The following is a 26,496-nucleotide window of genomic DNA, read 5'->3' as shown; positions in this document are numbered from 1 at the left end:
CCTGGTGGGCATGTCACATATAAGGCGGTTCTTGGGCAGGTTCAACTCCTTTTGGAGCTCAGCCAGCCGAGCACAGGCATTAAATGCACACAGACTTTCCTGGCCTGCTTCAGAACATCCTGTAAGCCCGGGTACCTGCCCAAGAACCGCTACACCACCAGGTTAAGGATGTGAGCCACACAGGGCAGATGGGTCAGTTGTCCCTGTCGGAGGGCGGAGAGGGGGTTGGTGCCATTGTCGCAAACCACCATTCCTGGCTTAAGCTGGCGTGGCATCAACCACCTCTCGGCCTGCCCCTGCAGAGCTGACAAAATATCTGCCCCAGTGTGGCTCCTGTCCCCCAAACAAACCAGTGCAAGCACGGCATGGCATCGTTTTGCCTGCGTACTTGCGTAGCCCCTGGAACGCTTACGGAGCACCGCTGGTTCTGAGGACAGAGCACCGGAAGAGGCCATGGAGGAAGAAGAAGAGGAGGGGGTGGAGGAGAGAGGTGTGTCACAACCAGTAGTAGCATTTTGGAGGCATGGTGGCGGAATAACCTCCAACACTACTGCACCTTGTCCTGCATCCTTCCCAGCTGCCAGAAGAGTGACCCAATGGGCCGTGAAAGACAGGTAACGTCCCTGTCCATGCCTGCTGGACCATGAGTCAGCGGTAATATGCACCTTACTGCTGACCGCCCTGTCCAGCGAGGCAAGGACATTGCCTTCCACATGCCGGTAGAGAGCCGGAATCGCCGTCCGTGAGAAAAAGTGGCGTTTGGGGACCTGTCACTGAGGAACCGCACATTGTACAAACAACCGCTGGGCATGTGGATGGCTGGGAGTGAACTTCTTTCGACGGTCCAGCAGCTGGGGCAGGGAAATTTGCCTGCTATATTTGGACTTGGGTGTACTGCTAGCAGAGTGCCGGGAAGCACTTGGCTGTGGCACACCTAATTCTACACCTTCATTCCTCTCAGAGCAGGTTTCAGAGAGGACTGAAGGTCTAGTAGGGTTGGAGATCCCAGCTGTTCAGTTCAGGGGACTCCTCAGGAGGACGGGGGGGTCTAGGGAAGGAGTCACTGATGATGACATTGAGACGAGGGAAGACGATGCGTTGGCAGCTGCTTTGCTAGTACCCTGAGCCTGGGTGAGAGAGGATGAGGAGGATGAAGAGGGCTTGGTCATCCACTCTACCAAGTCTTCGGCATGATGCGGCTCAACACGCCCAGCTGCCGAAAAGAAGGACAAGCGTGTCCCATGGCCACGTGCTGATGATGACGATCCACCGCATCCACGACCAGCACTGTTGTCTCTAGACACAGAGCCTGCTTGCCCTCTTATCGGCTCGCGCCTGTCTGCCTCTCCTTATTGGCCTTCCAGACAAGGTAATGGCCTGAAGGGAGATGGGAAAACCAGCAATTGGGTAGTGTATATTGTGCTGGAGGCACACAACACAAACTAACTCCTGCAGATGGCTCAATTAGAGAAGAGCTATATAGGTGGATATAATGGTGTATAGTGCGGTCATGACACGCAGACAACACGCACAATCTCCTACAACTGACTGCAAGCTCTATTACACAAGAGCAATATAGCTAGCTATATAGGTGGATATAACGGTGTATAGTGCGGTCAGGGCACGCAGACAACACGCACAATCTCCTACAACTGACTGCAAGCTCTATTACAGAAGAGCAATATAGCTAGCTATATAGGTGTATATAACAGTGTATAGTGCAATCAGGGCACGCAGACAACATGCACAATCTCCTACAACTGACTGCAATCTCTATTACAGAAGAGCAATATAGCTAGCTATATAGGTGGATATAATGGTGTATAGTGCGGTCATGACACGCAGACAACACGCACAATCTCCTACAACTGACTGCAAGCTCTATTACACAAGAGCAATATAGCTAGCTATATAGGTGGATATAACGGTGTATAGTGCGGTCAGGGCACGCAGACAACACGCACAATCTCCTACAACTGACTGCAAGCTCTATTACAGAAGAGCAATATAGCTAGCTATATAGGTGTATATAACAGTGTATAGTGCAATCAGGGCACGCAGACAACACGCACAATCTCCTACAACTGACTGCAAGCTCTATTACAGAAGAGCAATATAGCTAGCTATATAGGTGGATATAACGGTGTATAGTGCGGTCAGGGCACGCAGACAACACGCACAATCTCCTACAACTGACTGCAAGCTCTATTACAGAAGAGCAATATAGCTAGCTATATAGGTGGATATAACGGTGTATACTGCGGTCAGGGCACGCAGACGACACGCACAATCTCCTAAAACTGACTGCAAGCTCTATTACAGAAGAGCAATATAGCTAGCTATATAGGTGGATATAACGGTGTATAGTGTGGTCAGGGCACGCAGACAACAGGCACAATCTCCTACAACTGACTGCAAGCTCTATTACAAAAGAGCAATATAGCTAGCTATATAGGTGGATATAACGATGTATACTGCGGTCAGGGCACGCAGACAACAGGCACAATCTCCTACAACTGACTGCAAGCTCTATTACAAAAGAGCAATATAGATAGCTATATAGGTGGATATAATGGTGTATACTGCGGTCAGGACACGCAGACAACACCCACAAACTCCTGCAGATTGCGAACAGCTCAATTACAGAAGAGCAAGAATGCAAAATCGGCCGATAACGAACAGTGTATACTGTGTTGAACGTACACAGAGAACACCCACTAACTCCTACAAACGCCAACACACTACACAAGGCCGCCGCGCTGGCGGCCTTATATAGTGTGGGGCGTGTACTACACAGCCTGAGCTATGATTGGCCACAGGCATCCTGCCTGTGGCCAATCATGGCTCTCCTTGCTGCCGGCGCTGTGATTGGCCAAGCATGCGGGGTCACAGTGCATGCTTGGCCAATCATGAGCCAGCAATGCACTGCGATGGTGCAGTGCATTGTGGACCGTGAGCGCCACACGAATTTGGCGCGAACGGCCCATAACGTTCGGTATTCGCCGAACGTGCGAACAGCCGATGTTCGAGTCAAACGCATGTTCGACTCGAACACGCAGCTCATCCCTACTCAGAATCAATTTTGCCTTTTTTTTTTAAAGCTCCTAACAGCCGCAAAACAAACCATTGCTAAGGCATAAAAAACAAAATATTTAATTCTAGCTGAAACCATACAGAGAACTAATAATGCTCTTATTCATGCTAAAATGGAAGCAATTGAAAGAGATTTAATTGGTCAATTTGAGAAACTCTGGCTTCCTAGGGTTATGCATGGTTTACCTCTGGACTTTGATGACACACTATTATTGCCTTGGTAATTTTACTCTATTTGCCTTGACTATAATTTATATTCATTTGGGATTGCATCACCACTTGTAAACCCCCCCATTCTCCTCCACCTTTTTTCTGGCATCTTCTCTCCATCAACTCCTATTTGTTTTCTACCTTCCTTTTAATATTGTGTGGTACTTGCTGTATATACACATTATCTCCTCTGTTTTTAACCACATCAATACTGAGCAATTTCGCCCCCTACCTTCCCAGACCAATTTTCAGCTTTCAGCGCTCTCGCATTTTCAGTAAGAATTGCGCGGTCATGCTACGCTGCACCTAAATGAAATTTTTTCATTTTGTTTGCACAAATAGAGCTTTCTTATGGTGGTATTTATTCACGACTCCGTTTTTTATTTTTTGCAATATAAGCGAACAAAGAGCGGAAATTTGGAAAAAAAAATCTTTATTCTATTTTAAAAGAAATCCAATAAAATCTAATTTTGTCATAAATTTAAGCCAAAATATATTCTGCTCCATGTTTTTGGTAAAAAAAAATCCTGTTAAGTGTATAATAATTGGTTTATGTGATCACGGACATATGTACGCAAATGATCATGTACAGATGTGCGCAGGTGATCACAGACATATGTGTGCAAATGATCATTGGGATATGTGATTTTACTGTTATATATCTGGGGGACATGAGTTTTGGGGATCATTACTATGTGGGGACATGTGTTTTGGGGACATCAGTGAGTAAAAAGCTGTAAAAAAAAGCTCATACTCACTGATCACCAGCTGGCTGCAGACAACTTCCATGTGAGGAGAGGAGAGCCGATCGCCTAGCAACTGGCTGTTTGTTTACATCACATGATGGTCGTGATTGGACATGGCTGTCAGGTGATCAGGTGGGCCAATCACAGAGCCCCCCTGCCGATCTAAGATGCGCCGTGTGCGGGTGACACGAGTGCATCGGGATTGTGCCACTGCGTGGGGCGCGCACGCAATCCCCCTCCTTCTGAGGGATGTTCCTGAACGTCCACTCAGAAGGAGGGAGCGCCCACCCGGCCGTACATATGCAGTGGCCAGGTGGGAAGTGGTTAATATATACCTATTAGATTGATCTTCTTATTACTGCTCTTGCAAAATAAACCAATAGTCACTAGCTTACTTTTTTTCCTTCTGATGCAATTTTCTAATGCTTTTAATGTAATACTTTATTGGTATATTTGTTGCTCTACTCGTTACATTTTTACTTTGTTATGTACTCACCCTATTCACCCTATTCACAAAATCAATATGTTTAGTTTTATTGCTATTTGAATATTGTACCACCATCCCTGTATGTACTCAATTTGTCAATCTTTGTTACAGTGTATATGTAAAAAATAAACAAATTTGATGAAAAAAAAGAAAAAAAAGAACATTACATGAATATGTGGCAGAAACTCCTAATACTGGCCATGAACATTTTTCATTACACCCCAAAACGCATTCTGCTACTTATTCTGAGCATAGGTATACCACAAGTGTGAGGCCTTTTGCAAACCTAGCCACGTACGGGGGCCCAAAATTCAATGAGCATCTTCAGGCTTTCAAAGGGCATAACTTGCGAATTTGATTTCCTGACTACCTATCACAGTTTTTATGCTGCTGCTACTGCTGCTGTAGTGCAAGGTAAGTACACCAAAAAGTGAAAAAAGAATTCATGCTCAGCGCTGCACCTATGAACTATTAACATACATATACAAGCTTATATATGTATGTTAGCAGTTCATAGGTGCAGTGCTGAGTATAATTTTTTTTTCAGAAACTCCAAGTTATTTGCTAAGAGGTATGGTGAGTATTATGCAGATCTCATTTGTTGCCACAAGTTTTTGGAAAATGAAGAAAGAAAACTATTTTTTATTAACTTTCTTCACTTTTCAAAACCTTGTTACAAGAAATTTGATCTCCAAAATACTCCCCATGCCTCTTATAAAATGCCTTGGAGTGTCTACTTTCCAAAAAAGGGTTATTTGGGGGGTGTTTATACTATCTGGCATTTTAGGGCCTTCAAAACTGGGATAGGAAATCTTATGCCCTTTGAAAGCCTGAAGGTGTTCATTGGATTTTGGGCCTCACCAATGTGGGGTCCCATTCTCAGGAGAAGTAGAAGAATGTGTTTTGGGGTGTAATGCCACATATACATGACCATTTTAAGGCAAAAGGGGTAACTACCCTGGGCCCCAAAGCAGCTGCCTCATACTTGCCAATTATCCCTGTTTAAATTCCCTTGTCCCTTGAAGTTTTAGGCCGCTGCTGTGTCCCAATATCTCGGTGTGAAGTTCTATTTCTAATGCTGCTCAGCTCTGTCCTATTGCCATGTACATATGACTCACCTGCAGACCCTGTTTTTACATGTAAACAACCTGCATTAATATGTCAATAGAGACAACATTGATATGTAAATAACCATAGACTGACAGCATTGATATGTAAATAGAGGTGCCATTCATATGTATACCATGCCTCCCTGAGGTCATATTCACCATCACTTCTTACTGTAAATGCTCCTATTTCATTAGTTGTCAGTGTAAATGCCCATTACATTAGTCGTCAGTGTAAATGCCCATTACATTAGTAGTCAGTGTAAATGCACATTACATTAGTCAGTGTGGAAACTCCTCTTTATATCCACCTTGAGTATTTCAAAAATAGAAACAGGAGATCTAACCTCCATATTCGGGGAATTCCTCCTTCAATCAACTGCCACAGCACTCCAATAACTCGCCCCTTCTATCCCCATCAGAAATTAGAAATGGACAGAATACACAGATCTCTAACACCCCGTAAAGAAGATGGTCCCCCCAGAGACATCATTATTAAATTTCACTACTTACGCACAAAATAACAGTTATTAGAACCCGCCCGCAACAAAGATTTAATATTCCAGGGTCATCAATACCAAATTTATCAAGACCTCTCTCATCAAACGCTCAGTAAGCAAAAAGTGATGAAACCTCACTTATAAGTGCTCCAATATCATTGTATCTCATATCGCTGGAATTTTCCCTTTGCCATTCGCTTTACCTAAAAAGGAACCATCTATACCTGCAAAACTACTGATGATTTGCTCGCCACAATCCTAGATCTTTGCCTGCCAACACCAGAAACGTCTACAGAAGGCTCCAAATGTTGGGTAAATTCTGGTTCCCCCCAACATCAAAAGGACACTCCTGAACAACTGGCATCCTCCAGCGTCCATAAGAGGAGTCGCTTTGTATCACCTACTCCAGGAGCTGAACCAATGATCTGAGATAGAGATATGTTATGTGTATAGAGACATATAACCTATCACTATATAAATGGGTGATATTTTTTCATATATAAGTATATGCCTAATTAATATCATACTAAACAAAACACCATGAGCGAACTGACCAGAGATAAAGCTTTTGTTCTGGTTTCTGGTCTGTTTGTCCATGCATAATTTAAAATAAAACCTAGGCATACCCAAATAATATGTCTATCCTTTGATCTTCTGATATTGAACACCTCTGTCTTTCATTAAGCCCACAAATTAAAGCAATTGTATCACTGTCTGGATAGCATATAGTAATTTAGTTCTTAAAATTACCTACTAACCCATACAAGGCCAGAATGTTATCCTCATAACATAAGGGAATGTGGTGGTCCACCCCGCCCCTTATATTCTCTATAGTGGAAACCCACCACTTTGACATGGGCCATCCCTTTCTAGAATATTAAGTTTGAATCACCTATAGATTAACCATAACACAATTCTAGTGTAAATTATCTAGATCATTATATTAACTGGATTCATAATTGTTACCTCAAGCCTTTATTATATTTGAGACTTGATTGTTACAAAGTTTGTTTCTTAAATCACCTGTTTGATGGCAGTCCCGGAGATAGCCACAGTGCCTCCATTATTTTGAGTGCCCTAAGGCTTGATTTGGACAAATTGTACCAACTAGTTGGTGTTTTTTCACCATCCCTTGGATACTAGGTTCATTTAGGAGCCACTTCTCCTCTTTTGAAATAAAAGCTTCTCATTTCATTGAATAAATATAAATTGACAATATACTGACTAATTCCCTTCTCAATCCTTACTTTTTCCTAACCTTTCACCCCCCATTGTCCCCCTATTTTTCCAGAGAAATAGTCGCACAAACTATTAAAAAAAAAAAAAAAATTCAAATTAAATGATGGCCCCTCTACAGTAAATATAATAACCCTTAAAGTACATGGTCTTGACTAACCCCCAAAACACACTAAAGCTTTTCAATCCTTTTCAAAATGAAATTCACATGTGGTCTGCCTTCAAGGAGACATACTTTTCATCTCAATCATATCCACAATTCTTTAGTTGTAAATACCCTCAGGTTTACACCTCTTCAACTGACACCAAAGATGTGTATTAATTGCTTTTCATCATACAGCATTTACGCCCCAAACAAATCTCAAAGACCCTGAAGGTCGAATATATATATATATATATATATATATATATATATACACACACACACGCACATACATACACACACACACATACATACATACATATATATATATATATATATATTGTTGGAATTGAACATGAAGTAATGTTATATATCTAAAGTTCTACACATCTTTTTGTACAACCGAACTCAGCCATATTGATGCGACAAAATTACATGTATATTAAAGAGGTGCACAGACAGACACATTATTAACATTAACATTTTGTTTTATATAGTCTTACTGACCAATACAGAGTAGGTTATAAAAGCGCACCTCCATTATATACATAAGACAACCAAATATGGAAATAAATTAAACAAATAATACAATGTAGGCAACAACTTTGAATCTATGACTTCTTGGTTGTTGCAGTGGATTAGTAAAGAAAAAAATAACATAGTTGATGCAATTTTTCAAGAATTGATGCTAGTTGAAATTGGGGTACCAAAATACACGGCGATTATTGGCTCTACGCGTTTCGCGGCTTACTACCGCTCGTCAGGAGCAAGCTCGTGATTGGTCTGAAAATACAGAGTAGTGGTAAATTAATGTTTGCAATGATGGAACATGGGGAGATTGAAATACCCCTACCTAGTGGTCACTTACACATAGCCATGCAGTCAAAAGTGCAGCGCCGAAAGCCTAGGCACCCAAAGCGATGATACGGGAGTTGAGGAGGCCCAACCAAGGGCGAGGAGGCCCACAGAACGCACACACAGGCAACCACCGGGACAACAAGGGCGTTTAGTAAGTGAAAACGAATATGGAAATATAAAACTGAGCCTAATGGGTGAAAAAATGCATGGTAAGAACTACAGATAATCTGAGAATTGTAAAAGAAAAATGCGTTGAAAAAAGAAAATGTTGGGGTGGATGTGTGATGAGTGTAGGAGAGGGTTAGCATGGGAAAGGGGGGGAGGGGGAAGAGGGCGGAAGAAAAAGGGGAAGGAGGGGGAAAGTGGCTGTGTATGACATGACCCAGTCTGAATGCCAGGTGACAGAGTGAGTAGTGACAGAAAAAAGTAAAGAAAGAGGGACATATGGATTGATTGTGCAAAAATACCTTGTGTGTGGAAAAAACGCGAAAACAAGGGGTGACAGTGTATGGTAGGTGAATAGCCCCAGTTGTTCCGGTCCCGCCTGCCGCCGCCAACCATGGATACAGCCAAACCGCCGTCTGGGGGCCCCCAGCGTCACACACTCAAGGACACCAAATGGAAGAGTGAGCAATGCCAGACCCGGGATATATATACACACTCCGAGTCAGCGTCCACACCCACACTCCAGGTGAAATGAGGATGTAAATCAACCTAGCCTGAAAGGCGGCACCCATAACAGTGATGCCGTACAAACGGTGGTGAAAGTGTGACGCCGATACGCAGTGGGTGAACGCGCCCCGCCTCCCAGCCAAGAGAAAAAAAAAAAAAAATAAAAAAAAAAAAACAAATCTTGGATGAGGAGGGCGGAGGGCGTCCCCCAGTGCGCATCGCAACTCCCGATCATGACAAAAAGGAATGCAGCGATGCAGACGACACCAACACCACCCGACTGCATAGGTGCGTCAAGGACCGAATAGTGCAAAAAAAAGAAAAAAAAAAAAAAATTTTTTTTTTTTAAAAAAGATTTTGGAAAAAACAATAGAAGCTGCTAAATCTAAAACAATGATGAATAATAAAATACTTTGAACAATGTGGTCCAAAAAAACAAAAAAAACAAATAAACATTGGCTTAAGTATACAAGACACCCGTCTTCCATCCCTTATATCAATAGTAACATGATGGGAAAAGGGGAGGGGGAAATTTTGGGACTTTAAATTAGGTCATAGCCTCCATCCCTATCAGATATAAGATATAAAATTAAAAACAAGAGCTAAGCGGGACTTTAAATGAAGTACGGGGTCTTTTATTGAAAAAAAAGGAGAAATATTGTTATGCGATTATATGATGCGACAAAATTACATGTATATTAAAGAGGTGCACAGACAGACTCCTCGCCCTTGGTTGGGCCTCCTCAACTCCCGTATCATCGCTTTGGGTGCCTAGGCTTTCGGCGCTGCACTTTTGACTGCATGGCTATGTGTAAGTGACCACTAGGTAGGGGTATTTCAATCTCCCCATGTTCCATCATTGCAAACATTAATTTACCACTACTCTGTATTTTCAGACCAATCACGAGCTTGCTCCTGACGAGCGGTAGTAAGCCGCGAAACGCGTAGAGCCAATAATCGCCGTGTATTTTGGTACCCCAATTTCAACTAGCATCAATTCTTGAAAAATTGCATCAACTATGTTATTTTTTTCTTTACTAATCCACTGCAACAACCAAGAAGTCATAGATTCAAAGTTGTTGCCTACATTGTATTATTTGTTTAATTTATTTCCATATTTGGTTGTCTTATGTATATAATGGAGGTGCGCTTTTATAACCTACTCTGTATTGGTCAGTAAGACTATATAAAACAAAATGTTAATGTTAATAATGTGTCTGTCTGTGCACCTCTTTAATATACATGTAATTTTGTCGCATCATATAATCGCATAACAATATTTCTCCTTTTTTTTCAATAAAAGACCCCGTACTTCATTTAAAGTCCCGCTTAGCTCTTGTTTTTAATTTTATATCTTATATCTGATAGGGATGGAGGCTATGACCTCATTTAAAGTCCCAAAATTTCCCCCTCCCCTTTTCCCATCATGTTACTATTGATATAAGGGATGGAAGACGGGTGTCTTGTATACTTAAGCCAATGTTTATTTGTTTTTTGTTTTTTTTGGACCACATTGTTCAAAGTATTTTATTATTCATCATTGTTTTAGATTTAGCAGCTTCTATTGTTTTTTCCAAAATCTTTTTTAAAAATAAAAAAAAAAATTTTTTTTTTTTTCCTTTTTTTTGCACTATTCGGTCCTTGACGCACCTATGCAGTCGGGTGGTGTTGGTGTCGTCTGCATCACTGCATTCCTTTTTGTCATGATCGGGAGTTGCGATGCGCACTGGGGGACGCCCTCCGCCCTCCTCATCCAAGATTTGTTTTTTTTTTTTTTTTTTTTTCTCTTGGCTGGGAGGCGGGGCGCGTTCACCCACTGCGTATCGGCGTCACACTTTCACCACCGTTTGTACGGCATCACTGTTATGGGTGCCGCCTTTCAGGCTAGGTTGATTTACATCCTCATTTCACCTGGAGTGTGGGTGTGGACGCTGACTCGGAGTGTGTATATATATCCCGGGTCTGGCATTGCTCACTCTTCCATTTGGTGTCCTTGAGTGTGTGACGCTGGGGGCCCCCAGACGGCGGTTTGGCTGTATCCATGGTTGGCGGCGGCAGGCGGGACCGGAACAACTGGGGCTATTCACCTACCATACACTGTCACCCCTTGTTTTCGCGTTTTTTCCACACACAAGGTATTTTTGCACAATCAATCCATATGTCCCTCTTTCTTTACTTTTTTCTGTCACTACTCACTCTGTCACCTGGCATTCAGACTGGGTCATGTCATACACAGCCACTTTCCCCCTCCTTCCCCTTTTTCTTCCGCCCTCTTCCCCCTCCCCCCCTTTCCCATGCTAACCCTCTCCTACACTCATCACACATCCACCCCAACATTTTCTTTTTTCAACGCATTTTTCTTTTACAATTCTCAGATTATCTGTAGTTCTTACCATGCATTTTTTCACCCATTAGGCTCAGTTTTATATTTCCATATTCGTTTTCACTTACTAAACGCCCTTGTTGTCCCGGTGGTTGCCTGTGTGTGCGTTCTGTGGGCCTCCTCGCCCTTGGTTGGGCCTCCTCAACTCCCGTATCATCGCTTTGGGTGCCTAGGCTTTCGGCGCTGCACTTTTGACTGCATGGCTATGTGTAAGTGACCACTAGGTAGGGGTATTTCAATCTCCCCATGTTCCATCATTGCAAACATTAATTTACCACTACTCTGTATTTTCAGACCAATCACGAGCTTGCTCCTGACGAGCGGTAGTAAGCCGCGAAACGCGTAGAGCCAATAATCGCCGTGTATTTTGGTACCCCAATTTCAACTAGCATCAATTCTTGAAAAATTGCATCAACTATGTTATTTTTTTCTTTACTAATCCACTGCAACAACCAAGAAGTCATAGATTCAAAGTTGTTGCCTACATTGTATTATTTGTTTAATTTATTTCCATATTTGGTTGTCTTATGTATATAATGGAGGTGCGCTTTTATAACCTACTCTGTATTGGTCAGTAAGACTATATAAAACAAAATGTTAATGTTAATAATGTGTCTGTCTGTGCACCTCTTTAATATACATGTAATTTTGTCGCATCATATAATCGCATAACAATATTTCTCCCTTTTTTTTCAATAAAAGACCCCGTACTTCATTTAAAGTCCCGCTTAGCTCTTGTTTTTAATTTTATATCTTATATCTGATAGGGATGGAGGCTATGACCTCATTTAAAGTCCCAAAATTTCCCCCTCCCCTTTTCCCATCATGTTACTCAGCCATATTGATATTTGCAGTCCCACATGTTTAAAAGGTATAGAGGAATGTGGCAATAAAAAGAATCTGCATAGCAGAATGAGTTCTATTCAGCCCACCTGGTGTGCACGGAGCTTCAAAGAGATTTAGGACAATGGCGGCGCTGGTCTGTCTGTAAGGACAAAAAGGGACCTAATTAGCGGGAAGGGCGTCCGAGATTGAATCACAAGATGTGAACCCAGTCGGAGCAGTTGCAATTCATGGGCAAACACTGCCCCCCAGAGGCCAATTATGGCAGGACTGTCAGAGATATTTAGTCTGGGGGAGGAGACACCCCAGAGACGCTGATTGGTCCACAGGCAAAGGGTGGTGGGCAATGGGGTGTGGTGTGGCTGAGGTGTGTTTATCAAAATGTATTCATCAAAGAGAGCTGTCTCTCATTCCATCAGGAGGCTCAACCACGAAGATCTGCTAAGTATACTGTTTGTATTGTATTCTGATTGCATGCTATGTACTCTTGTAACTTCTATTGATACCTTATGCAAGCTTTCTTATTTTCTTGGGAAATAAATGAGATTTGATTGATCCTAGACTGTGTATTTGGTTTCATAGCTAATTGTTATAGTATTGTGATACTCTTATGGCAGCTGGGAAGGATGCAGGACAAGGTGCAGTAGTGTTGGAGGTTGTTCCACCACCACGCCTCCAAAATGCTACTACTGGTTGTGACACACCTCTCTCCTCTACCCCCTCCTCTTTTTCTTCCTCCATGGCCTCTTCCAGTGCTCTGTCCTCAGAACCAGAGGTGCTCCGTAGGCGTTCCAGGGGCTACGCAAGTACGCAGGCAAAACAATGCCATGCCGTGCTTGCGCTGGTTTGTTTGGGGGACAGGAGCCACACTGGGGCAGATATTTTGTCAGCTCTGCAGGGGCAGGCCGAGGGTGGTTGATGCCACGCCAGCTTAAGCCAGGAATAGTGGTTTGTGACAATGACACCAACCTCCTCTCTGCCCTCCAACAGGGACAACTGACCCATGTGCCCTGTGTGGCTCACGTCCTTAACCTGGTGGTGCAGCGGTTCTTGGGCAGGTACCCAGGCTTACAGGATGTCCTGAAGCAGGCCAGGAACGTCTGTGTGCATTACTGCCGATCATTTAATGCCTGTGCTCGGCTGGCTAAGCTCCAAAAGGAGTTGAACCTGCCCAAGAACTGCCTTATATGTGACATGCCCACCAGGTGGAACTCAACGTTGGCCATGCTGCAGCGGCTGCACACGCAGCAGAGGGCCATCAATGAGTACCTGTGCGACTACGGCACCAGGACAGGGTCAGCGGAGCTGGGTTTTTTCTCACCACGCCAGTGGGGCATGATCAGGGGTGCATGCACTGTCCTGTCACCATTTGAGGAGGCCACAAGGATGGTGAGCAGTGACAGTGCATTCATCAGTGACACTGTACCTCTTGTCCACCTGTTGGAGCATACGCTGCGTGGAATAATGGACAGGGCACTTGAGGCAGAACAGAGGCAAGAAGAGGAGGACTTCCTTGCCTCTCAAGGCTTCCTTTATCCAGACAGTGTTCCTGCTGTCCCACCCATCACACAGGAAGAGGACGAGGAGGAGGATGATTGTGTCAGCATGGAGGTGGAGGCTGGCACTCAGCATCAGCAGCAGCAGCAGTCTTGTAGGGATGATTTACAGTCCCAAGAAACCCGTGGACTTGTACGTGGCTGGGAGGAGGTAGCTGCGGATCATGTTGTCCTTGACCCAGTGACCCAGAGGACTCCGGACCGAATGCCTCAGCTAACCTACGCTGCATGGCCTCCCTGATCCTGTAAAGCCTGTGGAAGGATCCTCGTATTCTTCGGATCAAGGAGAGGGACCATTACTGGCTGGCCACTCTCCTTGATCCACGGTACAAGGGTAAGGTTGCCGACCTTATCTTGCCATCGCAGAGGGAGCAGAAGATGAGACATCTCTGGGGGGCCTTGCAGAAAGGTCTGTGCAACGTGTTCCCAGAGACTGGGAGGTTACAAACTCCTGGTCCTGGACAACGTGTTGCTGAGGCATCAGTCACAAGGAGCGGTGGAGAAGGTGGCCGTCTGACCAATGCGTTCAGACAATTTTTTAGTCCGCAGCTCCAAGGTATGATCAGTTCCAGGAACCATCGCCAGCGTCTGATTTACATGGTGCAGGAATACCTAGGGGCAAGGTCAGACTTGGACACCTTTCCCACTGAAAATCCTCTGGCTTACTGGGTCTTGAGGATGGATCACTGGCCAGAGCTTGCACAGTATGCAATTGAGCTACTGGCCTGTCCTGCATCCATCGTTCTTTCGGAACGCACCTTCAGTGCTGCTGGTGGCTTTGTTACCGATCACAGGGTGCGCCTGTCCACCGACTCAGTTGATTGACTGACCTTCATCAAGGGCTCATTCCTGCACCACAACTAGAGTATATGGGAGAGGTTGCAGTGTCGTGGCACCAGCACCAGTGCCAGCAGCCCAATTTTTCTGCCCCTGAATAACAGGGGTGTTTAATTTCAATTTTTGATGCAATGCTTTTCAGCAGGGCTCATTCCTGCACTACAACTAGAGTATATGAGAGAGGTTGCAGTGTCGTGGCACCAGCACCAGTGCTTAAGGCCCAATTTTAAACAGGGGCATGTAATTACAATTTTTGATATAATATTTCACAGCAGGGCCTGTTCCTGTGCCCACCGAGAGTAACTGTGAGGACTTATAGTGTTGTGGCACTAGCACCAGCACCACAACTACCAAAGGCCCAATTTTTCTACCACTGTTCAACAATGGCATGTAATTACAATTCTGATATAATCGTTCATAGCAGGGCGCTCCAGCGCCCACCAAGAGTCACTTTGAGGGCTTACAATGTTGTGGCAACACCAACACCTTGTTCTGCCATTTCTGCAGAGCATATAGGGCAGGCCACTACTTTCAAACATCCAACTTACAAATGTCTCCTACTTCCAAACGGAAGGAGACAACAGGAAGTGAGATGAAAAAAGACGGACGGCAAAACAAATTATACAGGGGTGATAACCCTTCCCGATGTTTTCCAAAAAGCTTAAAGAGGAAGTAAACCCTGATGAGTTTACTTCCTCTTTTATTCCCCGCAAAGGCAAAGCATAATGGACTACTATGCATCGCATAGTAGTCCATTATGTGTCACTTACCTGACACAGGAGCCAGCGATGTCACCGCTGTCCCCTATAGTCCAGCGCATCCAGCTTCTCGGTGGGGTCTCGCAGCTCCGCAGCTGTCATTCGGCGAAGCCACAAAGACATCACTCCCGCGCATGCGCACGGGAGCCAACGCGCGCGGCAGCTCCGTCGTTGAAAATACCGCGCTCAGTGTGCATGCGCCATAGACAGCGGTGCCTGTCTTCGGGCAAATATCTCCTAAACCGTATAGGTTTAGGAGATATTTCTTGGACCTACAGGTAAGCCTTAATCTAGGCTTACCTGTAGGTCAAAGTGTGTTGTAAGTGTTTACAACCACTTTAAAAATAGATTTTTTGACTGGAGCTACACTTTAAAAATGTACCAGTTCAAAACTACACACAGATTCTTCTTAACACAACAAATCTACACAGTCCCTGTCTTGTTTGCACCACCTGTATACTACTGTTCTGAGTATATAGGGCCTGGGGGCCCCACATCTTTCCTTTTTTTAATATGGGTACGGGGTTCACCTTAATATCCGTACAAGACCCAAAGGTGCTGGTAATGGTCAGGGGGGCTACCCATGCCATTTTTCTCAATGATTTTCATCCATATTGCCGGAACCAGATATTACATTAAAAACGCAAGCAGTTTGAAATGACTTTTTTTCCGTTAAATGTCATTTTGTGCAGGGACTGTTCTAAAAACGGGAAACACGTGGCACTTCACAGGCATACTATAGACACCCCCCAGGCACAATATTTAAAGGAATATTTCACTTTTTTTTTTCACTTTTATCGTCATTAAAATCAGTGCTTTCGCCAAAACAGCCATTTTTAAAAACATTTTAGGCATTGACCCATGTCCCCTGGGGCAGGAGTCAGGTTCCCAAACCCTTTATAGGACAGTATCTTGCATTTTAGCCATTAAAATTAGCACTTTTTATTTTGAACGTTCGAGTCCCATAGACTTCAATGGGGTTCTAACGTTCGTACGAATTTGCGGTCCGTTCGAACTGGTGGTAACCGAACCGGGGGGTGTTCGGCTCATCCCTACTCCTGGCTTACATTCTTCCCATGTGGCTGATGCAGGCCTTTAGCCTAAGCCTTAGGTCTGCTCCTCAGACCCAAAAGAATTTCCTAGAGTTAAGCTCTCTCCTAGCTCTCTCCTGATCAGCACCTTGCTGCTCTGTCACCAAGTACGTCTGCCTCCTGCAGACATGCATACTCTGGCTGCCCCATGCAGCCTCTGACTCCTCTCAGAGGAATGGGAGTCCACCTGACTCTCATTCACAGACTTCCTGTCTGTTGGGTGGAACAATGAGCCATTGCCAGGTCACAACTAAATAGCCCAGCATACAGCTGTGCAATCAGCATGCCTTTCCCTCCACAATCTGGCATAAACCAGCAATCTTCCAGGAAGCACAGGATCCTACTGCCATAATATATATATATATATATATATATATATATATATATATATATATATATATATATATATATATACATATATATATATATATATATATATATATATAAATTTATCCAGTCTCCTACAAGATGCTGAAGTCACAATAGTCTTTTTATGTTTCCAACAAGAGACACTATCATACAAGGTGGAGATTCAAATAAAATAATACACCCATTTCTAGACAAATCCCCAACTCCAACTAATGCTCACCGTCGCTCATATCAACAACTACAATCAATATTCCCTTCTTGACACATGAAGAGAACAAAACCCAGCTAGACGCCAATATACCCATTACTCCCATCCCCATAAACAATTCTCCCGCATAGACCACCTCTTAGCATTAAAATAATAAATAAATTAAAACTGACCAAAGATATTTATACCAGCAACCCACTAAAAATCCTACATGAATTTCAAAGAAAACTATCTGAACTTTATAGAGATTACCATTAATTTGACCAATCTCGATTAAACACCCTCCTGTTCTCAATTCTCCTCCCCTCCATTTGCCAACAAGAAACCCTAGACAGGCCAATCATTGAATTAGAAATACAGACAGCAATAAAATCACTAAAACCACATAAATGCCCAGGCACCGATAGCTTTTCAGCCACCTATTATAAATGTTCTGCTACACTATTGTCTCCACTCATGGTTGAAGCCTTCAACTCCCTTCTCATTGGTTACTCCTTCCGTTCAGAATCCGTCATTGCCTCCATTTTTATGATTCCAAAACCAAACACACACGATACATCTTGGTCTAATTACAGGCCAATATCAATACTTAATATAGATATTAAACTATTGGCTAAGATCCTCTATAACAGACTCAACCCTATTATAGGTAGCCTAATTCATCAAGATCAAACAGGGTTTATCTCTTCTAGACAAGTAGGAGACAATATACATGGAGCTACACTTTTAGTTCAGCACGAGCCCGCTTCATCCCTGCCTGCTTCCTTTCACTGGACATAAGAAAGGCATTTGATTCATTATCTTGGCCTTATTTAAACTCAATCCGCCATCGATGGGGATTTGGTGCACACTTCCTGATATGGATTGCCACCTTATATCAGCATCCAAAAACACTTATATCCTACTTGGGATTCTGTTTTGACTCCTTTTACATTGAAAGAGGTGAATCAGGATGTCCCTTTTCCCTGCTCCTTTTTGCAACTGAACCCCCTACTCATTCAATCCAACACGAACAGAGGTCTTGAACTTGGAGGTCACTATCATAAAATATATGTCTATTTGCAGACGATGTCCTAAAAAAATTTATTACACCCCTATTATCAGCACCAATTCCTATTAACATCCTCACAGAATTTGGACATTTATCTGGCCTTATAATAAACCCTCATAAATCCAAAAGCTCTTAACTACTTCAATACAGGGCACTGCTGCATATCTTTGGTAAAATGACCCAAATTAGTGTATATTATTTGGTCTTTGTGAAAGTTATAGAATCTACAAACTATGGTGTCAATCACTGAAAATTGATCACATTTGATCACATCTGATGTACTGAGGGCTTCTCTCATTTCTTGAGACACTAACAAGTCAGGAAAGTACAAATACCCCCCCAAATGACCCCTTTTTAGAAAGTAGACATTGCAAATTATTAATTAACCACTTTCCACCCGGCCAATGCACATATACGGCCGGGTGGGAGCCGTCTACTTCTGATAGGACGTTTAGGAACGTCCATCAGAAGGAGCGGGATCGCGCGCGCGTGTGCCCGCGCAGCGGCGCGATCCCGATGCGCCCGTGTCACCCAGACACGGCGCATCTCAGATCGGCAGGAGGGCTCTGTGATTGGCCCTCCTGATCACATGACGGCCGTGTCCAATCACGGCTGTCATGTGATGTAAACAAACAGCCGGTTGCTAGGCAATCGGCTCCTCCTCTCCTCACACAGAAGTCATCGCTGAGGAGAGGAGAGCAGATCGCTGCAGCCGGCTGATGATCAGTGAGTATGAGCTGTTTTTTACAGCTTTTTACTCACTGATCACCAGTCTAGTGTAAACACAAATCACCACACAGTGTAAACACACCACACAGTATAAACACAATGTCCCCACACATGTCCCCAAAACATACATGTCCCCAAATAATAAATACACATGTCCCTAATAATAAAAACATGTCCCCCACATATGTCCCACTAAAATCACATGTTCCAATGATTATCTGCACACATATGTACGTGATCACCTGCACACATCTGTACATGATCATTTGCGTACATATGTCCGTGATCACACAAACCAATTATTATACACTTAACGGATTTTTTTTTACCAAAAACATGTAGCAGAATACATTTTGGCTTAAATTTATGACAAAATTAGATTTTATTGGATTTCTTTTAAAATAGAAAAAATAAAATATTATTTTTTTCCAAATTTCTGCTTTTTTTGCTCTTATATCGCAAAAAATAAAAAATGGAGTCGTGAATAAATACCACCAAAATAAAGCTCTATTTGTGCGAACAAAATGATAAAACTTTCATTTGGGTACAGTGTAGCATGACCGCGCAATTGTCACTGAAAGCGCTAGAGCGATGAAAGCTGAAAATTGGGCTGGGAAGGAAGGGGGCGAAAGTGCCCTGTATTGTAGTGGTTAAGTAGCATGGTGCTTTTTTTTAAGTTGTAATTTTTTTCACACAATTCTTTGCAAAATGAAGATTTTTTTATTTATTTACAAAATTGTCATATTAACAGGTTATTTCTCCCACAAAGCATATGCATACAACAAATTACACCCCAAAATACATTCGGCTACTCTTCCTGAGTATGTGTGAGACTTATAGAGCCTGGCCAACATTGAAGTAGCACCTTCAGGCGTTCTACAAGCATAAATTACACATCTCATTGCTCAACCATCCATTACACTTTTGAAGGCCCTGGAGCACCAGAACAATAGAATTGCCCACAAAATTACTCAATTTTGGAAAGCAGACACCCCAACATATTATTTATGAGTCATAATGAGTCATTCTTTCCAGAAGTTTTTGGAAATTGTGGGGGGAAAAAATGAAAACATCCATTTGTAAAGATATTTCCAACACATAGCAAAAATGACACCCCAAAATACATTCTGCTACTCCTAATGAGTATGGCAATACCACATGTGTGAACCTTTTACACAGCTTGGCCACATATAGAGGCCCAACATCCAAGTAGCACCACCAGGCATTCCAGGAGCATAAATTACATATATAATTTCCTGGCAACCTATCATTTTTGAAGGCCCTTCGTATTTAGATTTTTTTTATTACACTAAAAACTGTTTTTATTTTAAATTGAATACATACAGTCCAAAGATCAACATTTAGTCCATATACAGCAGTTTTATACAATCCAATATCCAATGGAAACATTACGTATTCATCATAGTCGCCATCATCATAGATCTTACATCTTAAAGCCAGAGCCCATTTCACCGTACAACCAAAGTCTGGTTGCCTTCTGGAACGGCGAGAGGACCACACGGACGATGCCATTTTGGCACCGCAGACCTGTGGGAGGGTGGATGGGGCCTGACACCTGCAGACAATGGACAAATCATGCAGACACTTTAAAACCCCACAGCTTCCAGGAGATCCTGAGGTGTTCCCTGGTAATGCTGTCATACACTAATACAAGAGGGCTTGGTAAATTCAGCATTTGGAATGCTTTTGACTGGCTAATCTTTTTTCATTTCTATTTTCATTTTCTAATATTGCTATTTAACCTATACATTATTATCCTTTTGTAATATAACCTTAGTCTTATCCTCTTACTTTAAGTATATGTATTCAGTGTCATATCACTTGTTGTTTGGCACCCTAATCCATCTCACTTTCACCATTTAATTTAATCATCCCCCCTACCCTTTTCACTCCACACGCACATCCCCCACCCCCCCTCCATCAATGTAGGCACTTCGCACTCACACCCATTCCCTAGTTCCCCACACCTTTCACTTTTACACTTTTAATATTTGTTTTTCAGTTTTTAGCAGCTTTATTGTTTTCACTTTTACACCTTTATTGTCCCATCATCAGTCAATCCCACATCATGCACTTTCACTTCACATCACTACACCCCATCCACCTCCCAACTTTTTTTCACTGCTAGTTAATCCCTCTTATAACCAATCCAACTAGCGAATAAACTATGCCATGTTATGTATAACTTAATTTTTCTATAATATGAATCCATCAATGACCAAGTAACAACCAGCCAACAGCTGCCATACACTTCTATACATTCCTCCAACATTATCTAATGACGACTCACAAAAAGTCTTTGCATGTCCATCTGCAGGTGTTTTATCCCCATCCTCCTTTCTGGGTCTCAGAACGTGGCCCCCTACAAGCTCGAGGACTATGCACCCACCCGGAGGACGCGGGGTGGACGTGTGGCAGCGATGGGATCACTGGAAAAATATAATCCTACAATGCTGGTTTGTGCGATACATCCTCATGTCTTCATCCACCCATTGATAATTATACCTCTATGTGTATGGAGATATAATTTGGCTCAATTTGAAATGCTATACCTATACATTTTTTATAGTGTTCAAAGTCTTTAATTAGATATTTTGACATTTTCCTAGAATATAAATCCTCCTGAAGAGACCGGAAATCAGAAGGGTTGAAAGGCATCTGGATTTTTCATGTGGATACATATGTTACAAATACAATTGGCAAACCATGCTTGTACATAGAGTGTTTTTTGCTATGCGTGATGTTCCATGTTTGTTTTTGTGTCGCACCACCTATATAGATGATTCATCATTGTTCATTTGAAATTATTATTGTCTGTTAAATATTTTTTATTTTTTTACATTAACCATTTTTATACAAATTCTCTGCTGCTAAAAAACCCCTGGGGAAACTTCCTGTTTTTGTATACTTTGGGGTTATGCAGCTTTGGGGGCGCCCTTATTGTGTTTTCCTTTCTATATCTAATATAATACCTTTCCCAACTTTATGCGTACAAAATGATCTTCCACATACGGAAACCTTCTGAACCCTCAAAATCGCATTTTTTTTTGCTCCATTACAAACCTCTTGACACCACACTCCTCAAATTCTCTATTTTTGAACAAAGCTGGAAATCAGACCCACACAGATGTAGCCTTATTTCAGATTTGTATGCTCAATTACTTTCACATACAACTTCTTTTCCCTATCTTACACTTATAAATGGGAGAAAGATCTTCACCTTCACTCAGACGAATTAGATTGGGCTCAGATCTGGCAAGCAACTAAATCAGCTACACCAAACATAGTAGCCCTTGAAACCAAATAAAAAGTTCTCACTTAAATTCTGGTTCCTGACAGATTTTATAAATTTAGCCACCAATACCCCTCTTATTACACAACATCAGGCACACACATACACATTTGGTGGGAATGTCCAATAGCCAACTCATTTTGGATAAAAGTATTCAAAATCCTTTCTACTGTGTTTCATGTTACTTTACCTCCTGATCCTACCGTAGCACTTCTGAATAATAAACCACAACTCTTAACCCTTTACCAATTTAAGCTCTAAAGCCCCATACACACTATAAGATTTTCTGCTGATTTTTGTCTTCAGATTTACCAAAACCATATAATATGGAGGTCAAACCTTAGGAATTTCAATGTGTATGCAATCAGGAAGGCCTTTGCTCTACATGGTTTTGGTAAATCTGAAGACAAAAATCAGCAGAAAATCTGATAGTGTTTACTCTTTGTAACCACAGCGGCTCAACAAACCATAGCAAAAACATGGAAAAACAACTCCCTTTGCATACAATCTGTTAAACAAAGAGTGACGCAAGCTTTGATCCATGCAAAAATTGAAGCAATCTTTCTTGACAAAATACCCAAATTTGAATCTTTATGGAAACCATTGATTGAACATCACCTTCCTCTGGGTTTAGATAGTTAGTTTGTTATTATAAACCTAAAAAGGTATATAACTCCTACTTTATCTTTCAGACTCACACTATCCAATTCAACGACATCCCTTTCTCACCCCTATGCTCAACTTCCCCCTACTTTACAGGTCCTATTACAAATGAGGACACTTGGGATGGTTGGTATTCTTAATTCTTTTTACCAGGAACCACCAAGCCATGGAGTCGGACCTTTTCCCTGGTCAGAATAATCTATCCCCCTACTATTCCACAATACCTATCATGCCTTTCTTATCATTGTCCCCAACTCATATTCATATCTATATTTGTTTATTGATTTTGTATTACTGCTTTGTCCTTTTATTTTTAACGCTTATTACCAATATTGTAAAACAAATATTGAAAAGAAGCATCACTTGGTATGTAGTCTATCAGTATACAATCTTGAATGATTTCACCTGACCTATCTGTTTTCATTTGAGAAACTCTATTGTATGTTTGGATTTTATATTGTATTAAAAATAGGGTCTTATAATACAAATTTATTGTACCTTGTAAAACACAATCAAATATTTGAAAGAGAAATATCTCCGCAGTGACAACTCTTTTCATCTTTAATTTTTTCAAAAACTTGTGGCAAAGAAAATAAGATCTTCGAAAGACTCAACATGCTTCTCAGCAGCAAATTTATTGGGGTGTCTACCTTCCAAAATGGGGGACATTTGGGGGATGTTTATACTCTTTCGGTATTTTAGGGTCTCTGAAAATTTGATAAATAGGAAATCCAAAGTGTATTTAACACCCCTTGAAAGGCTCAGGGTGGTCATTGGATGTTGGGCCCCTATGTGTTGCTAGGCTACCAAAAAGTCTTTCACACATAGTATCCCCATACTCATGAGAAGTAGCAGAATGTGTTTTGGGGTTTAATGCCACATATACCCATGGCAAGTGTGAGATATATCTCAAGTGAATATATATATATATATATATATATATATATATATATATATATATATATATATATATATATATATATATATATATATATATATATATATATATATATATATATATATATATATATTTTTTTTTTTATTATTATTATTATTATTATTTCAAAAACCTTGTGGCAAAAAAAATAACATCTTCCATGGACTCAACATGCTCTCAGAAAAAAAACTTGGGGTAGGTGTTTGTACTGTCCCGACATTTTAGCTTTTTTTCTATTACAAGGGATGTTTAGATTGTGTGCTGCCCCAACAGAGCATAGAATTGATATAGATTGTTTTCCTAACCATTTTTCTATGGACGTTTATATTTAGTTCACATGCTGCCATCTAGTGACCTTTTGTGGTAATGCACTTGTGTTCTCAAGTTTGTTTTTCCCTTATGTTATGACATATGTCCTTTATATGTAATGCCAATCAGGGAGAACAACCCCCTATTTTTAGGACTTTTACGGCACGTACACAATTTCAAGTTTTAAAATATAACAAAATTTATTACACACAAAATATAAGTGTATGTTAAACACAAGAGAACATGTATAATAATCAAAGCACAATTAAAAATGCATGCAAATGATATCCGTAATAGTAATTGAAATTGTGTAACGCTCCACCCTTCTTCCTGTGTTTTTGTACTTTCTGTGTCATGGATTCAGCTACAAGCCACATGTAGCAGGGCACATGTATTCTGCATTGTAAACTACAGACAACATCACTTTTTGACAGCATAATACCACAACCTATTAATCTGTTGTATCCTGTCATCTGCTGTAATTTGATGTTCAGAATAAAGCACCTCTGGGGATGGAAATCAGTACTGGTGTGTTCAAGCTATCTGATGAGGTTTGTCCTCATTGATTATATCTGCTTATATAGGCCAAGCATAGAGGTCTCACAAGGGATAAATCGGTTCACAACAATCAGAGTCAGAATACATTCCTTGTAATAGGAATAAAAGTGATCCAATTTTTTCAATTTTTTTTTTTAAATGACAGTGTAAAAATAAAAAGTAAAATAAATACAAATTTTTTTTTTTTTTTTTTAAACGCCCTGTCCCTCCGTGCTCGCGCGCAGAAGCTAACGCACGTACGTAGATCACGCACGTATATGTAAACAGTGTTCAAACCACACATTTGAGGTATTGTCGCGATCGTTAGAGTGAGAGCAATAGTTCTAGCAAAAGACCTCCTCTGTAACTCAAAACTAGTAACCTGTCGAAATTTTTATACGTCGCCTATGGAGATTTTTAAGGGTCAAAGTTTGTCGCCATTCCATGATCCATTTACTCAGCGTAACATTATCTTTCACAATAAATGGCTAACTTTACTGTTTTCTTATTTTTTTAATTTAAAAAAAGTGTATTTTTCCCCAAAAAATTGCATTTGTAAGACCGCTGCGCAAATACAGTGTGACATAAAATACCACCGACCGCCATTTTATTCTCTAGGGTGTCTGAAAAAAAATGTATTTATGTATGTATGTATGTATGTATGTATAATATAATGTTTGGGAGTTCTAAGTAAATTTCTAGAAAAAAAAATGATTTAACTTGTAAACAACAAGTTTGAAAAATAGGCCTGGTCCTTAAGTGGTTAAAGGGAATATAGACTTGTAGTGTCTAACAGAGGTTCTAACCTTTCCCCTGTACTTCAAAGCTAAAAAAAAAAAAAATGTGTTCAGAGTTTAATCAAAATCATATCTTCCAGTTATACATCTTATTTTAAGTAGATAATTTAAAGCAAAAACTCTTGAGCATAATGCTCCATCCTACCTGAATCCTTGCAGTCTCCTGGTGGTCCCTGGAGTCCTTTTGGTCCTGGAAATCCAGGGAATCCAATTTCTCCTGTTTAATTATAGTATACAATTTAGCACAGTGAAAGTGAGGTTACCCCGGGCATCTTTTTTTAAAGCCCAACTTCAGACTTACCAACCCCCCTAGTACCATCCACCCCATTTTGGAGCTCCCCATTCATTTATAAAATCTGTCCAGGTTCAATACATCACAGATCCTATTTGCTATTTTATGTAAAGAGCTTATACATAAACATATAAGAACGATTTAAAAAAATAAAACATATTGGTGTAAAAAAATTAGAATTACCCCAAACTATTCCAGAGTCACTTTAAGATTCATACCTCGTTCTCCTTTCTCTCCATCTTTTCCAGGAGCGCCACACGTAATGATGGAACAGCCGCTCTTTTCCACATCTTGGCATATCTGTGTGCCTGACATCACTAAAGCCACATGGAGAAGAAGAACACCGAAAACCTGCAGAGCTTTCATATTTTAAACACAGCTGATCTACAGAGGAAGGAAAAAAAATGGAGTTTTTTGCCAAAGTTATGCAGATGTCCCCCACCCCATTATTAACCACTTCAGCTCCGGGAAGATCTACCCCCCCTTCATGACCAGGCCATTTTTGGCAATATGGCACTGGCCAATCCCAAACACTTTACCAGCACGCAGTATTATCTTTTTTTTTAGGGCTGTGGAAATTAAAGATTAATTCCTCGATTAAAATGTTTTTGATCGATCAAAATTCTTTTGGTCGGTACTCACCTCTCCGCTGGCTTCCAGGTCTTCAGGGAGTTCCGTCGTAGATCGGGTGTCATCGCGGACATCGACCTCGCTGGACTCCTTCCCCCTTTCCCAAGTGCCTCCATCTGCTAACGAAAGGAAGGGGGGAGGAG

At 41.6% G+C, this 26,496-nt stretch overlaps 1 protein-coding gene and 1 long non-coding RNA gene across 2 annotated transcripts in view; one reads left to right on the top strand and one right to left on the bottom strand.

The window, feature by feature from the left end:
- LOC143958185 (mannose-binding protein C-like) overlaps positions 1-26,102 on the bottom strand; it is a 61,379-nt gene extending 35,277 nt beyond the window's left edge. The window contains exons 1-2 of the mRNA XM_077467656.1: positions 25,942-26,102; positions 25,577-25,648 (exon numbers count right to left, since the gene is read on the bottom strand). Coding sequence (XP_077323782.1) covers positions 25,577-25,648; positions 25,942-26,089 — 220 coding nt within the window. The 5' untranslated portion in view covers positions 26,090-26,102. The remainder of the gene's footprint in view (positions 1-25,576; positions 25,649-25,941) is intronic.
- Positions 11,013-11,820, top strand: LOC143958184 (uncharacterized). The gene is made up of 3 exons (XR_013270099.1): positions 11,013-11,185; positions 11,466-11,642; positions 11,728-11,820. It is a non-coding gene; the product is annotated as an uncharacterized LOC143958184 (long non-coding RNA).
- Positions 26,103-26,496: the final 394 nt, after the last annotated feature.

Source organism: Lithobates pipiens, unplaced genomic scaffold (genome assembly GCF_037356315.1).
Source record: "Lithobates pipiens isolate NorthernLeopardFrog02 unplaced genomic scaffold, aLitPip1_a1.2 Scaffold_59, whole genome shotgun sequence".
NCBI lineage: Eukaryota > Metazoa > Chordata > Amphibia > Anura > Ranidae > Lithobates > Lithobates pipiens.
The sequence above is the reverse complement of the archived record's forward strand: the minus strand, read 5'-3'. Positions and strand labels throughout refer to the sequence as shown.